At 46.3% G+C, this 17,443-nt stretch overlaps 1 protein-coding gene across 1 annotated transcript in view; it reads left to right on the top strand.

The window, feature by feature from the left end:
• The first annotated feature begins 1,057 nt into the window (after positions 1 to 1,057).
• LOC120990001 (olfactory receptor 1468-like) overlaps positions 1,058 to 17,443 on the top strand; it is a 60,224-nt gene continuing 43,838 nt past the window's right edge. Inside the window, exons 1-2 of the mRNA XM_040418496.1 lie at positions 1,058 to 1,215; positions 13,999 to 14,107. Coding sequence (XP_040274430.1) covers positions 1,058 to 1,215; positions 13,999 to 14,107 — 267 coding nt within the window. The remainder of the gene's footprint in view (positions 1,216 to 13,998; positions 14,108 to 17,443) is intronic.

The following is a 17,443-nucleotide window of genomic DNA, read 5'->3' as shown; positions in this document are numbered from 1 at the left end:
CACTAAAAGAGAAGACGGGCTGGGTGTGTGGAGAGTGATAATATTACAAGTTACAGTTGTTAGATTGCTGAAGGTAGGTCTTCAATCTAGGCAGTTGTTCCGATTGCCAGATTTTCAGTCTAGAAGGATTTTGGAGGAAAATTGGCTTCTACCACGCAAGGATTTTTGCTTTCCTTTGGCTCCACATTGCAGGGTAATTAGCAATTACTGTATGTCTTTTTAGCCAATGAAATCAATTTGTTGCCTCTTTCCTCAATGCCCTTCTTGCTGATCCAGATTTATTGCTCACTTCTTGCCCCTGGATTGTTTTCCCTCCTAGCTTTTCTTTTTTACCTCAAAGTGAAATAAAAAAAAAATTGTTTCCTGCATGGCTTTCATAATGTCCTTATTTCTTAAACTGTATATGATGGGGTTTATGAAAGGCGTGAAAACAGTATACAGCAGAGATAGGATTTTACTGATGGTTGACGATTTTCCTTTTGTTGGAACAACATAAACACTAAATATAGTCCCGTAAAATATGGAGACCACAATGAGGTGGGAGCTACAGGTAGAGAAGGCATTTTGTCTGCTAATATTGGATGGAATCCTCAAGATGGTGGAAATAATATAAATGTATGACACTATTATTATTGTAATTGGGATCAAAAGCATTGGAGGACCTACTACAGAAATTTCTAATTCAAGAAACTGAGCACCGGAACATGCAATTTTTAGCAATGGAACAAGATAACAGAAGAAATGGTCGATAATATTTGTTCCACAAAAGTTTATCATTAATATTGTTGACGTGTCAATAATTACTATGAAAAAAACAGCCACCCAACAGATAACAACCAATTTCACACAATATTCATTATTCATGCTCAAGGAATATTGGAGGGGATTACAGATGGCCACATATCTGTCATACGACATCACCGTGAGGAGGAAGCACTCAAATATTTCCAAGGCACAGAAAAAATACAGCTGAATCATACAGTCAATAAAATTAATGGCTGCTCCATTTTTAAGAAGAATATGCAGCATAAAGGGGGCGATATCTGTAGTCAACAAGATGTCCATGATGGACAGTTGTGAGATGAAGAAGTACATTGGAGTGTTCAGGTTCCTGCTGATGGACACCAGGATGACGATCATGAAGTTTCCACAAATGGTGCAACAGTTGATACAAACTAGAAAAGAGAAGAGCAAAATTCTTAAATCTTGGTCAACGTGAAATCCCAAGAGGAAAAATTCTGTGACCACAGTGCGATTGTTCTTCTGCAATAAGATAAGTAAAGACAATTCAGCTGTTGTCAAATTATGGATGTCGCAAAGTTAGCACTCAAACTATTAACTCAAATTTGTAAAATATTCTTATTTCACATTAACAGTTATGTAATTATTCTAGCTGCTCTCCATCTTTATCCTCCAGAATTGTAGTTGATAGCCCCTTATGATCTGTAACAATGGCGACATCTACGGAGAGTAAACACCATGAGGGAATATCCCTTGTACACTGTTGTTTGCTTCCTCAACATGATTCCATGGACTGACTATTTTGTATGACAAGAACAAAGAAGACCGGCACTCGCTATATTGAATGCAATTCTATCCTTTTAATTCTGACATGGAGGAACAAATGACGCGTTTCGACTCAAGCCGCTGCTTGACAAAGACTCGTGTTGAGTCAAAACGCGTCATTTGTTCCTCCATGTGGTAATTAAAAGGATAAAATTGCATCCAACATAGCAAGTGCCGGTCTTCTTTGTTCTTGGATTAATGGGACGCCGACCCTGGACGCGCGCACCGATCACCATATACACGGAGTGACGGCTGATATATCTTCTATTTTGTATGACAGTCTGGATCCTGAAAATGTTTCTAGTCAGACAAGAAAGTTAAATAAAGTATAAACAATTACCACATAATCACACAATATTTTTTTTCATTTAGAAAACATCATTTTTTCATACTACTTATATACTTAGTACACTTGCATATGAAGCCTATTGCGTTTCTATGTCACTTTGCTTGAGAAAGAATCAAACTTTTGGGCAAAATAAAAATGTTAACTGTATCATAGAGAGGTCTTCTCTTCAGTAGTGTTACTTTATTCTTTATTCCTCATCCAGGGGTGTACACAGATCTCATAGGGCCCATAGCAAAACTCAACATGAGCCTCCCCTGCCCCACCAATTTCCCAGTGTGCTGGCGTCAATCACTCCCAGGCAATGCAGAGTGCAAAGCACAGTACCCCAGATTTCTGACAAATGTACTCTTTTTTTTTTCAAAGCACAGGAAAATTATAATAAAAAAAGTCTGAAAAATTGGAACAGGTGCTTCAAAAATATGAGGCTCATCAGAAACAACAAATGTCTCAATGTATTTACATCAAACATCTGACATAAATACACTGATAAATTCTCCAGCTTCTCTCCACATATTACAAAGCTGGTTGTCTGCAGGTACCACTAGGGGGAGCTCAGTGCACTGGAATTTATACAGTGCTAGGGAAGCTATTATAATGTGTTCGCACTGGGCTCTCTAGTGGTAGCTGCATGAAAATGCAGGTTTTTTTTAACCTCGGAATGGAAGAAGCAGAGAAGATGGAGATCAATGCAAAGCACACCTCCTGGGTCCCATATCAGTCACATGGTCTGCCTTTATTGACTGTTCTCAACTTATATCTCCATGGTCCCTCAGCTCCCAATCCAAAACCCTCATTAGATATGAATATACTGTAAAAATTTTGCTGATCCAAAACACTAGTGGACCTGATCAAATGGAGGATAAGAAAACATACACAGATTTTAGTCTCAAAAAGTAAAGGTTCTTGTGATATATCATCTATAGGTCATTTTCCTAAGACTCTGGTCAAAAAAATACCCTAAATATGGATATGGAGAAGTGCAGTACAGTAGTTAATTGCAGTACAATGGAGCCCAAACTAGGGAAAATGGGAGACAACCTGTATATGCTAGAATCTGTATCTGTCCAATAGAGATGAGCAATTTTGGGGAATTTGTTTCAGGTCTAATTTGCACAATTTGTTTGTCAGATTCCATTCATACAATACATTTGACCCACATTGGATGTGCCCCAATTGCCCTTAAAAGTCAAGTATCACACTCTAGGGTCTCCTAGGACTGTAAGCAAACAATTTCAAGCTCTTTGCAGCCAAGACAGCATTAGTAATAGCAAGACACAGTACTGTGCAAAACATTTAAGGAAGTTTTTGAAAAAATGCTGAAAAGTAAGAATGCTTTAAAAAATAGAAATGCTAATAGTTTATAGTATATTTATTCTGTAGCAGGACAACAATCCCTAACATAAAGCCAATGTCACTAAAGAGGATCGGTCACAAGAGGTGAGTGAATCGAAGTTAACAAAGTAGAATTTGATCCGAATTCCGGAAAAAAATTAAATTTGTACCGAATCGCATTTTTTCCTAAAATGGCTACTGCACGTGTGAGGACATGAAGATAGGGACTCTAGTTAGGCGGTATCACCCATAATACTGACATGGTGTAGAACACTGTGCCTTGCAGTAACACACATAGGGAGTCCGCTGTGGTAGCGAAATAATACTGTGAGTCAGTATGACATGCAGATGACAGGCGTCGCTCTTAGAATCACTGCACACCTTACTTATTTGGGCAGACATGGGGCCAAAACTGACCAAATAACTCAACTATGAACTCAGCCTTACAGGACGATTTTAGCGCCAAGAAGAAGTGCACTCTTTTTACACTGTCATCAGCTGATTCCACATCGATGTCTACAGAAACTGTTCTATTAAATGCTTATACAAGTAGAGCCCCCCGAGTGGAGAGGTTGTCAGTAGGGATGAGCGAACCCAAACTGTATAGTTCGGGTTCGTACCGAATTTTGGGGAGTCCGTGACACGGACCCGAACCCGAACATTTTCGTAAAAGTCCGGGTTCGGGTTCGGTGTTCAGCGCTTTCTTGGTGCTTTTTGAAAGGCTGCAAAGCAGCAAATCAACAAGCGTCATACTACTTGCCCCAAGAGGCCATCACAGCCATGCCTACTATTGGCATGGCTGTGATTGGCCAGTGCAGCATGTGACCCAGCCTCTATATAAGCTTGGGTCACGTTGCGCTGCACGTCACTCTGCTATGATCAGTATAGGGAGAGGTTGCAGCTGCGACGTTAGGGCGAGATTAGGCAGTGATTAACTCCTCCAAAAGACTTCATTCTGTGATCGATCTGCAGCTGTGGATCATTGAAGTGCTATTATTGACTTGCTCACTTTTTTGAGGCTGCCCAGAGCGTTTTTAGATCACTTTTTTTCTGGGGTGATCGGCGGCCATTTTGTGACTTGTGGTGCGCCAGCACAAGCTATCACCAAGTGTATTTAACCATCGATAGTGTGGTTATTTTGTGCTATATCCTACATCAGCTGCAGGCTGAGCCTGTGTCACCGAAGTGCATTTAACCATCAACAGTCTGGTTATTTTTTGGCCATATACTACATCAGCTGCAGGCTGAGCCTGTGTCACCGAAGTGCATTTACCATCAACAGTCTGATTATTTTTTGGCCATATACTACATCTGGTGCAGGCTGAGCCTGTGTCACCCAAGTGCATTTAACCATCAACAGTGTGGTTATTTTTTGGCCATATACTACATCAGGGGCAAGTTGAGCCTGTCACCCAGCGCCTAAAATATAGACCTGACATTTCTATTCAACCAAATCTGTAGTGTTTTAGCTGGTCAAGTTATTTGTAGTGACCGTAAATGCACACTTTTTGTTCTATTCCCAAATTTGCCATTCTCAAAATAACTAGTTTCTGGTATATGAGGCCTACTTGAAATCTATCCCAAAAAGGATATCTTACATTGAAGGTGCTGATAGTGTCATTCAGAAAAACCTAAGACACATGCTACAGTGCAGATAGAAGTCTGATTCTGAGATTAAACCTTAACCTGTCACACAGTGCAAAAAAAAACAGGTCTCACATTTCTATTCAACCAAATCTGTACTGTTTTAGCTGGTCAAGTTATTTGTAGTGACCGTAAAAGCACTTTTTTTTTTTCTGGGTTGAAAAACTATTCCCAAATTTGCCATTCTCAAAATAACTAGTTTCTGTTATTTGAGGCCTACTTGAAATCTATACCAAAAAGGATATCTTACATTGAAGGTACTGATAGTGTCATTCAGAAAAACCTAAGACACACGCTACCGTGCAGATAGAAGTGTGATTCTGTGATTAAACTTTAACCTGTCACACAGTGCAAAAAAAAAACAGGTCTCAAATTTCTATTCAAGCAAATCTGTACTGTTTTAGCTGGTCAAGTTATTTGTAGCGACCGTAAAAGCACATTTTTTTTTCTGGGTTGAAAAACTATTGCCAAATTTGCCATTCTCAAAATTGTGGTGAACGGGAACAATGAGGAAAACATCTAATAATGGACGCGGACGTGGACATGGTCGTGGTGGTGTTAGTGGACCCTCTGGTGCTGGGAGAGGACGTGGCCGTTCTGCCACAGCCACACGTCCTAGTGTACCAACTACCTCAGGTCCCAGTAGCCGCCAGAATTTACAGGGATATTTGGTGGGGCCCAATGCCATTCTAAGGATGGTAAGGCCTGAGCAGGTACAGGCATTAGTCAATTGGGTGGCCGACAGTGGATCCAGCACGTTCACATTATCTCCCACCCAGTCTTCTGCAGAAAGCGCACAGATGGCGCATGAAAACCAAGCCCATCAGTCTGTCACATCACCCCCATGCATATCAGGGAAACTGTCTGAGCCTCAAGTTATGCAGCAGTCTCTTATGCTGTTTGAAGACTCTGCTGCCAGGGTTTCCCAAGGGCATCCACCTAGCTCTTCCCCAGGGGTGGAAGAGATAGAATGCACTAACGCACAACCACTTATGTTTCCTGATGATGAGGACATGGGAATACCACCTCAGCACGTCTCTGATGATGACGAAACACAGGTGCCAACTGCTGCGTCTTTCTGCAGTGTGCAGACTGAACAGGAGGTCAGGGATCAAGACTGGGTGGAAGACGATGCAGGGGACGATGAGGTCCTAGACCCCACATGGAATGAAGGTCGTGCCACTGACTTTCACAGTTCGTAGGAAGAGGCAGTGGTGAGACCGAGCCAACAGCGTAGCAAAAGAGGGAGCAGTGGGCAAAATCAGAACACCCGCCGCCAAGAGACTCCGCCTGCTACTGACCGCCGCCATCTGGGACCGAGCACCCCAAAGGCAGCTTCATGGAGTTCCCTGGCATGGCACTTCTTCAAACAATGTGCTGACGACAAGACCCGAGTGGTTTGCACGCTGTGCCATCAGAGCCTGAAGCGAGGCATTAACGTTCTGAACCTTAGCAAAACCTGCATGACCAGGCACCTGCATGCAAAGCATGAACTGCAGTGGAATAAACACCTTAAAAACAAGGAAGTCTCTCAGGCTCCCCCTGCTGCCTCTTCTGCTGCTGCCGCCTCGGCCTCTTCTGCTGCTGCCGCCGCCTCGGCCTCTTCTGCTGCTGCTGCCGCCGCCTCGGCCTCTTCCTCTCTGCCTCTGGAGGAACGTTGGCATCTGCCGCCCAGCAAACATGGGATGTACCACCAACACCACCACCTGCGTCACCAAGCATCTCAACCATGTCACACGGCAGCGTTCAGCTCTCCATCTCACAAACATTTGAGAGAAAGCGTAAATTCCGACCTAGCCACCCTCGATTCCTGGCCCTGAATGCCAGCATTTCTAAACTACTGGCCTATGAAATGCTGTCATTTAGGCTGGTGGACACACACAGCTTCAAACAGCTCATGTCGCTTGCTGTCCCAAAGTATGTTGTTCCCAGCCGCCACTACTTCTCCAAGAGAGCCGTGCCTTCCCTGCACAAACAAGTGTCCGATAAAATCAAGTGTGCACTGCGCAACGCCATCTGTGGCAAGGTCCACCTAACCACAGATACGTGGACCAGTAAGCACGGCCAGGAACGCTATATCTCCCTAACTGCACACTGGGTAAATGTAGTGGCGGCAGGGCCCCAGGCGGAGAGCTGTTTGGCGCACGTCCTTCCGCCGCCAAGGATCGCAGGGCAACATTCTTTGCCTCCTGTCTCCTCCTCCTCCTACTTAGCTTCCTCCTCCTCTTCTTCCACCTGCTCATCCAGTCAGCCACACACCTTCACCACCAACTTCAGCACAGCCCGGGGTAAACGTCAGCAGGCCATTCTGAAACTCATATGTTTGGGGGACAGGCCCCACACCGCACAGGAGTTGTGGCGGGGTATAGAACAACAGACCGACGAGTGGTTGCTGCCGGTGAGCCTCAAGCCCGGCCTGGTGGTGTGCGATAATAGGCGAAATCTCGTTGCAGCTCTGGGACTAGGCGGTTTGACGCACATCCCTTGCCTGGCGCATGTGCTGAATTTGGTGGTGCAGAAGTTCATTCGCAACTACCCCGACATGTCAGAGCTGCTGCATAAAGTGCAGGCCGTCTGTTCGCGCTTCCGGCGTTCACACCCTGCCGCTGCTCGCCTGTCTGCGCTACAGCGTAACTTCGGCCTTCCCGCTCACCGCCTCATATGCGACGTACCCACCAGGTGGAACTCCACCTTGCATATGCTGGACAGACTGTGCGAGCAGCAGCAGGCCATAGTGGAGTTTCAGCTGCAGCACGCACGGGTCAGTCGCACTGTGGATCAGACACACTTCACCACCAATGACTGGGCCTCCATGCGAGACCTGTGTGCCCTGTTGCGCTGTTTCGAGTACTCCACCAACATGGCCAGTGGCGATGACGCCGTTATCAGCGTTACAATACCATTTCTATGTCTCATTGAGAAAACACTTAGGGCGATGATGGAAGAGGAGGTGGCCCAGGAGGAAGAGGAGGAAGAGTGGTCATTTTTTGCACTTTCAGGCCAGTCTCTTCGAAGTGACTCAGAGGGAGGTTTTTTGCAACACCAGAGGCCAGGTACAAATGTGGCCAGACATGGCCCACTACTGGAGGACGAGGAGGACGAGGATGAGGAGGAGGTGGAGGAGGATGAGGATGAAGCATGTTCACAGCGGGGTGGCACCCAAAGCAGCTCGGGCCCATCACTGGTGCGTGGCTGAGGGGAAACACAGGACGATGACGATACGCCTCCCACAGAGGACAGCTTGTCCTTACCTCTGGGCAGCCTGGCACACATGAGCGACTACATGCTGCAGTGCCTGCGCAACGACAGCAGAGTTGCCCACATTTTAACGTGTGCGGACTACTGGGTTGCCACCCTGCTGGATCCCCGGTACAAAGACAATGTGCCCACCTTACTTCCTACACTGGAGCTTGATAGGAAGATGCGCGAGTACAAGCGCACGTTGGTAGACGCGCTACTGAGAGCATTCCCAAATGTCACAGGGGAACCAGTGGAAGCCCAAGGCGAAGGCAGAGGAGGAGCAAGAGGTCGCCAACGCAGCTGTGTCACGGCCAGCTCCTCTGAGGGCAGGGTTAGCATGGCAGAGATGTGGAAAAGTTTTGTCACCACGCCACAGCTAACTGCACCAACACCTGATACGGAACGTGTTAGCAAGAGGCAACATTTCACTAACATGGTGGAACAGTACCTGTGCACACCCCTCCACGTACTGACTGATGGTTCGGCCCCATTCAACTTCTGGGTCTCCAAATTGTCCACGTGGCCTTTTATGCCTTGGAGGTGCTGGCCTGCCCGGCGGCCAGCGTTTTGTCTGAACGTGTATTCAGCACGGCAGGGGGCGTCATTACAGACAAACGCAGCCGCCTGTCTACAGCCAATGTGGACAAGCTGACGTTCATAAAAATGAACCAGGCATGGATCCCACAGGACCTGTCCATCCCTTGTGCAGATTAGACATTAACTACCTCGCCTTAACAATATATTATTCTACTCCAGGGCACTTCCTCATTCAATACTATTTTTAATTTCATTTTACCATTATATTGCGGGGCAACCCAAAGTTGAATGAACCTCTCCTCTGTCTGGGTGCCGGGGCCTAAATGTGTGACAGTGGCCTGTTCCAGTGGTGGGTGACGTGAAGCCTGATTCTCTGCTATGACATGAAGACTTATTCTGTGCTGACATGAAGCCAGATTCTCTGTTACGCGACCTCTCTCCTCTGCCTGGGTGCCTGGGCCTAAATGTGTGACAGTGGCCTGTTCCAGTGGTGGGTGACGTGAAGCCTGATTCTCTGCTATGACATGAAGACAGATTCTGCGCTGACATAAGGCCAGATTCTCTGTTACGGGACCGCTCTCCTCTGTCTGGGTGCCTGGGCCTAAATGTGTGACAGTGGCCTGTTCCAGTGGTGGGTGACGTGAAGCCTGATTCTCTGCTATGACATGAAGACAGATTCTGTGCTGACATAAGGCCAGATTCTCTGTTACGCGACCTCTCTCCTCTGCCTGGGTGCCTGGGCCTAAATGTGTGACAGTGGCCTGTTCCAGTGGTGGGTGACGTGAAGCCTGATTCTCTGCTATGACATGAAGACAGATTCTGCACTGACATAAGGCCAGATTCTCTGTTACGGGACCGCTCTCCTCTGTCTGGGTGCCGGGGCCTAAATGTGTGACAGTGGCCTGTTCCAGTGGTGGGTGACGTGAAGCCTGATTCTCTGCTATGACATGAAGACAGATTCTGTGCTGACATAAGGCCAGATTCTCTGTTACGGGACCTCTCTCCTCTGCCTGGGTGCCTGGGCCTAAATGTGTGAATAGTGGCCTGTTCCAGTGGTGGGTGACGTGAAGCCTGATTCTCTGCTATGACATGAAGACTGATTCTGCGCTGACATAAGGCCAGATTCTCTGTTACGGGACCGCTCTCCTCTGTCTGGGTGCCGGGGCCTAAATGTGTGACAGTGGCCTGTTCCAGTGGTGGGTGACGTGAAGCCTGATTCTCTGCTATGACATGAAGACAGATTCTGCGCTGACATAAGGCCAGATTCTCTGTTACGGGACCGCTCTCCTCTGTCTGGGTGCCGGGGCATAAATGTGTGACAGTGGCCTGTTCCAGTGGTGGGTGACGTGAAGCCTGATTCTCTGCTATGACATGAAGACAGATTCTGTGCTGACATTAGGCCAGATTCTCTGTTACGCGACCTCTCTCCTCTGCCTGGGTGCCTGGGCCTAAATGTGTGACAGTGGCCTGTTCCAGTGGTGGGTGACGTGAAGCCTGATTCTCTGCTATGACATGAAGACAGATTCTGCGCTGACATAAGGCCAGATTCTCTGTTACGGGACCGCTCTCCTCTTTATGGGTGCCGGGGCCTAAATGTGTGACAGTGGCCTGTTCCAGTGGTGGGTGACGTGAAGCCTGATTCTCTGCTATGACATGAAGACAGATTCTGCGCTGACATAAGGCCAGATTCTCTGTTACGGGACCGGTCTCCTCTGTCTGGGTGCCAGGGCTTAAATGTGTGACAGTGGCCTGTTCCAGTGGTGGGTGACGTGAAGCCTGATTCTCTGCTATGACATGAAGACAGATTCTGCGCTGACATAAGGCCAGATTCTCTGTTACGGGACCGCTCTCCTCTGTCTGGGTGCCGGGGCCTAAATGTGTGACAGTGGCCTGTTCCAGTGGTGGGTGACGTGAAGCCTGATTCTTTGCTATGACATGAAGACAGATTCTGTGCTGACATAAGGCCAGATTCTCTGTTACGCGACCTCTCTCCTCTGCCTGGGTGCCAGGGCCTAAATGTGTGACAGTGGCCTGTTCCAGTGGTAGGTGACGTGAAGCCTGATTCTCTGCTATGACATGAAGACAGATTCTGTGCTGACATCAGGCCATATTCTCTGTTACGGGACCTCTCTCCTCTGCCTGGGTGCCTGGGCCTAAATGTGTGACAGTGGCCTGTTCCAGTGGTGGGTGACGTGAAGCCTGATTCTCTGCTATGACATGAAGACAGATTCTGTGCTGACATAAGGCCAGATTCTCTGTTACGCGACCTCTCTCCTCTGCCTGGGTGCCTGGGCCTAAATGTGTGACAGTGGCCTGTTCCAGTGGTGGGTGACGTGAAGCTTGATTCTCTGCTATGACATGAAGACAGATTCTGCGCTGACATAAGGCCAGATTCTCTGTTACGGGACCGCTCTCCTCTATCTGGGTGCCGGGGCCTAAATGTGTGACAGTGGCCTGTTCCAGTGGTGGGTGACGTGAAGCCTGATTCTCTGCTATGACATGAAGACAGATTCTGTGCTGACATCAGGCCAGATTCTCTGTTACGGGACCTCTCTCCTCTGCCTGGGTGCCTGGGCCTAAATGTGTGACAGTGGCCTGTTCCAGTGGTGGGTGACGTGAAGCCTGATTCTCTGCTATGACATGAAGACAGATTCTGTGCTGACATAAGGCCAGATTCTCTGTTACGCGACCTCTCTCCTCTGCCTGGGTGCCTGGGCCTAAATGTGTGACAGTGGCCTGTTCCAGTGGTGGGTGACGTGAAGCTTGATTCTCTGCTATGACATGAAGACAGATTCTGTGCTGACATAAGGCCAGATTCTCTGTTACGGGACCGCTCTCCTCTGTCTGGGTGCCGGGGCCTAAATGTGTGACAGTGGCCTGTTCCAGTGGTGGGTGACGTGAAGCCTGATTCTCTGCTATGACATGAAGACAGATTCTGTGCTGACATGAAGCCAGATTCTCTGCTATGGCATGAAGAGACTGATTCTGTGCTGACATGAAGCCAGATTCTTTGCTATGGCATGAAGAGACTGATTCTCTGCTGACGTGAACCCAGATTCTCTGCTATGGGACCTCTGTCCAATTGATATTGGGTCATTTTTATTTTTTTTATTTTTATTTTAATTCATTTCCCTATCCACATTTGTTTGCAGGGGATTTACCTACATGTTGCTGCCTTTTGCAGCCCTCTAGCTCTTTCCTGGGCTGTTTTACAGCCTTTTTAGTGCCGAAAAGTTCGGGTCCCCATTGACTTCAATGGGGTTCGGGTTCGGGACGAAGTTCGGTTCGGGTTCGGATCCCGAACCCGAACATTTCCGGGAAGTTCGTCCGAACTTCTCGAACCCGAACATCCAGGTGTTCGTTCAACTCTAGTTGTCAGTAGTAAGTTTGTGTTGACGTCACTGATTATTTTGCCCTTCCTCTGATTCATCAGAACAATAACCCCCCAAAAACGGATCCGTCAGAACAATAACCCCCAAAAAACGGACCCAACACTACGCACTGACTGACTGCTACCGCCGCTGCCCCGTGAACCCCTACTTCCCGGGCAGGTAGGCTCCTGCGAAGTGGGTAGTCTACCCCGGGCATGTTTGGCTACGGACCTCCCACTGTTGCCACCCTGCTGACCTCCGGCAACGCTAGCAACTTGCTGGCTCCGCCGCTGCCTTACAGGTGTTAGAGATGTGTGAATTTTATTCTATATTTTTTGTATCTCTAGGACTGTAACTGTTTAATCTTAAGTTGTTAAGAAGAAGTTTGCATCTCAGGAGCCTCCCCCCTCCCCTTTCTGCTGTTAGTCAAGCTCTGTCTATGCAATGCTATGAGGAGAAGAAGGGGGGGGGGGCAGAGAACTGTGCTGTGGGCAGTGTGAAAGGAAGCTAAATCCAATCCCTTGGCTGGATGAATATGATACATACATATTACTCACTGCCTATAGAAGAACGCCTCTTTGAAGTGTCATATATGAAGTGTGCAGTATTATTTTTAGGATAGACGCCATTACAACATGGCGACGATTAGTGATGAGCGGCAGGGGCAATATTCGAATTCGTGATATTTCGCGAATATTTGGGCGAATATTCGCCATATATTCGAGAATTCTCGAAGTCATGATCTCCAGGCATTATTTTCTTGATTGCGAAAATTCGCATAAAATTTGCAAAAAATATTCACATAAAAATTTGCATGAACTGGTATTTAAAAAAAAAAATCTAATATTCGCGATTACGAATATATTTAGCGATATTCTAAATATTCGCGAATTCTCGAAGTGCCGATATTCGCGATTAAAATTCGCAATTCGAATATTCGTGATCAACACTAGCGACGATAACCAGATGTTTACATTAGTTCACATTCCAAAGTAGTGCACAGTGCGCAGATGCTAGAGTGTTATCTCTTCTCCTCTTATCTCTTCTTCCTTTTGAGCCAATGAAATAATGCCTGGGCCTCAGAAAGTACTGCCCTTTTCTGAAGATGTATATACCGCTTACTTTCTGTAATAAAGTAGAGATTGCATTGACCATCTATGTGTCAGCGTCTAGTCTCTCAGCCAGCTATTAACCCCTGGGGGGTACTTTGATTCGGAGCACCAGAGTGTATCTTAAAGGCTTTAATTAAAAGCCGCTTTATCACAAGCAAGCTACCACCCTCTTCTCCCGATTATGAAGCCCCTTCGTCAGAGTGGGTGAAAACGTGATGACGTAGGTTTGCTACGTCGCTCCTCCCTGCGACCGTTCTATCCCGCCGCACTATGCAAGACACAAGCATCTCTATCTGAACCGCAGGACGCCCCCACCTCTGGGCCCTGTGCGTTCTGTTGGACCAGACTCTTGGCAGATTCCCTGCGTTTGTCCGCCTTATCTGGCGGTGTCTGCTTGCTGCCTCGCTCGCAGACTGGGAGGTCGCCCTCCTTTTGATGTTTCGGTCTCCGCTGCTTCCTGCCGCCCCCCTCCTTGGATCTTCGTTGTCAACTGGGACCTGGTGACAGGTTTGAAGTTGCTTCGTATCCTCCTCTGCCTCCATGTTTGACCCCTCCTCCCCCATGCTCTGTGTAATCCTTTTCTTGCTCTCCCCGCTTCGTCTATTCATTTACAGGGAATATGGGAAAGAAGGTTAAAATTTCTCAATTTTGGGGGGCGGAGCTAGCACCTGTGCTGAATGGCTGCGTCCGGCTAAAGCTCCTGCTTTCAACCTGCTGTGGGGACGGAAATCTTGAGCCTACAGATCGCAAAATGGTCAAATATGGTGGACCGAAGCATGGGGACCCTACCCCGCAAGCTAAAATATCCCCCGCTGTGTCAGATATGACCAAATTCTTGAAAAAACAGCAAACAGCCGGATCGGCCAAGGATCCCAAGATGGCCGCAGCTCCCAACAGCACTGCGTGCTGCCGCGCATCAAGCCAATCTGACTGTGAAGATGAACCGGGAGAAGCTGGTGAGTCGCAAAACCTCCCGATCTCCCGCCGCTTCATTAAACAAGCCCTGGAAGAGGCTTTACACCTCATATACTCCAAGTTACAGGAGGTAGCCCATGATTCAAACAAAAAAGAGACTGCGCTGCCGAAAGAATATTCCTTTTCTTTTCTTTTCTTTTCCTCTCTCCTCGGATTAAAGGGGAAGAGAACTAGGTTTTCACCAGGTTCACAGGATGTAACAAATTCCTCCTCAGATCTACAAGTGCCTGCAGAGTGCAAATAGAAACTCCATATGGTGAAGTACTGCCACTGTGTTTTACAACCGCAAGGAAGAAATATACTCACAAGATTCCATTCACAGTGTGCGTATTTATCACCACTTGTGTCCCCACATCTCCATAGGCTTCAGCAAACACCTTATTTGGTATTCCTCAATCTTCTCATAAATCCCGGTTTCCTCATAAACCAAAGAAACGCGGAGGATAGTGAAGCACTTAGGGGTGCGATTTAAAAAAAAATCATTTATTATACTCACAAAATTTAAAATATAACAAGCATTCAGATCAGCCTGCACAGACGCCCGATCCGGGTTTCGCTACAACGCTTCTTCAGAAGCTCTGATTGCAAAGCCGAAAACAGCTGTTCTTTATCAGCAAACTAACCCCACCCTCATACAAAACTTCACTCCCCATATAAAACTAAATAAAATATGAGCATATTATATAAAACCTGCTAAAACCATAATTTCCCAAATCAGTCCTGCGCATAGGTCAATGGTACCTTTCATTTTTCATTATCTTCTGTTCATTCAATTCACAAGGTTATAAAATCATATCCCAAAAAACGCACCGGCATCTCAGTCACTATTCAGACCTGAAGCAAACATCATCATTTCTCATCCTAGACTATACAAGAATTAACATCACATTCTACATTCAGGCCTCTCGGTTGGATAGTATTCAGACAGTACATCCAATTTACTTCTCTTTTGTTAATTTTAGTTATATAGTCTCCACCTCGAACCGACTTGTCTACCAATTAAATTCCCATAAATTTTAACCCTTTGGGTTCTTTTTGGTGACATAGTTTGTAATGCAATGACACACTGTGTGTTACTAAGCCTTTTTTAATATTATAAATATGCTCCTGCACACAGGTCTTCAAGCTGCGGGTGGTCCTTCCTATATATTGGAGACCACAAGGGCACTCCAGCATATAGATCACCCCACACTATTACACGTAAGTTGCCCTTTTATTTTTACGGTTTCCTTTTTACATTTGATTTGTATAGTCTCCATCATTTTTTGCCGGTCTTTTTGGTTGCAGTTCCTGCAGGGTGCGCAGAAACTGCACCATGTGAATTTACCATTTCTCTGCAAACTTTTCTGTTGTTTTTTTGTTGCAAAGTTCCCACTATGCACAAGGCTGTTAGACAAATTTGGTGCCTTTTTAAAAACAATGGAAGGTTTATTTGGTATTTCTTTTCCTATGATAGGATAATGTTTGAGAATTTTCCAATTTTTCAGGATCATATTCTTTATTATGCCCAATTTTGTATTATATTGTGTAAAAAAGGTATATCTAAAATCTTTCTTTGGTCCATGAAGTCCAACAGATAGGCCACAGGGTGGACTCGTTGGAAACTACACAAGTTGCGACCATAGATCACAGCGCTGCGGTCACGCAATCCCTGTCAATTTGCCAGACTTATATAAATCAGATATATACATCCCTGGAAGACCAGGAGAACCGTGGCAGGCGAAACAATCTCCGTTTCAGAGGGATCCCTGAATCGGTCACAGCTTCTGATATCCCAGGCGCTATCATGAAGATAGTCGCCTCCCTTTTAGGGGACTTCGATCCTTAGATGTTAATAATCGAAAGGGCACACAGAGCATTACGCCCTCGTCCCAAAGAAAATGATCCTCCAAGGGACATTATCTTCCGTTTCCTAAATTTCCAGGACAAAGAAGCGCTCCTGAAAGCGGCCAGAGTTGCACCTTCCATTCTCCCTGACGAGGTCCCTATCCAGATATATCAGGACTAGGGATGAGCGAACCCGAACTGTATAGTTCGGGTTCGTACCGAATTTTGGGGTGTCCGTGACACGGACCCGAACCCGAACATTTTCGTAAAAGTCCGGGTTCGGTGTTCGGCGCTTTCTTGGCGCTTTTTGAAAGGCTGCAAAGCAGCCAATCAACAAGCGTCATACTACTTGCCCCAAGAGGCCATCACAGCCTTGCCTACTATTGGCATGGCTGTGATTGGCCAGTGCAGCATGTGACCCAGCCTCTATATAAGCTTGGGTCACGTTGCGCTGCACATCACTCTGATGATTCAAGCATAGGGAGAGGTTGCAGCTGCGACGTTAGGGCGAGATTAGGCAGATTAACTCCTCCAAAAGACTTCATTCAGTGATCGATCTGCAGCTGTGGATCATTGAAGTGCTAGTATTGACTTGCTCACTTTTTTGAGGCTGCCCAGAGCGTTTTAAGATCACTTTTTTCTGGGGTGATCGGCGGCCATTTTGTGACTTGTGGTGCGCCAGCACAAGCTATCACCAAGTGTATTTAACCATCAATAGTGTGGTTATTTTGTGCTATATCCTACATCAGCTGTAGGCTGAGCCTGTGTCACCGAAGTGCATTTAACCATCAACAGTCTGGTTATTTTTTGGCCATATACTACAGCAGCTGCAGGCTGAGCCTGTGTCACCGAAGTGCATTTAACCATAAAAAGTATGGTTATTTTTTGGCCATATACTACATCTGGTGCAGGCTGAGCCTGTGTCACCGAAGTGCATTTAACCATCAACAGTCTAGTTATTTTTTGGCCATATACTACATCAGCTGCAGGCTGAGCCTGTGTCACCCAAGTGCATTTAACCATCAACAGTCTGGTTATTTTTTGGCCATATACTACATCTGGTGCAGGCTGAGCCTGTGTCACCCAAGTGCATTTAACCATCAACAGTGTGGTTATTTTTTGGCCATATACTACATCAGGGGCAAGTTGAGCCTGTCACCCAGCGCCTAAAAAATAGACCTGACATTTCTATTCAACCAAATCTGTACTGTTTTAGCTGGTCAAGTTATTTGTAGTGACCGTAAAAGCAGACTTTTTGTTCTGGGTTGAAAAACTATTCCCAAATTTGCCATTCTCAAAATAACTAGTTTCTGGTATATGAGGCCTACTTGAAATCTATCCCAAAAAGGATATCTTACATTGAAGCTGCTGATAGTGTCATTTAGAAAAACCTAAGACACACGCTACCGTGCAGATAGAAGTCTGATTCTGTGATTAAACCTATACCAGTCACATAGCGCAAAAAAAAAAAACAGGCCTGACATTTCTAT

This window comes from Bufo bufo, chromosome 1 (assembly GCF_905171765.1).
Source record: "Bufo bufo chromosome 1, aBufBuf1.1, whole genome shotgun sequence".
Lineage (NCBI taxonomy): Eukaryota > Metazoa > Chordata > Amphibia > Anura > Bufonidae > Bufo > Bufo bufo.
The sequence above is the reverse complement of the archived record's forward strand: the minus strand, read 5'-3'. Positions and strand labels throughout refer to the sequence as shown.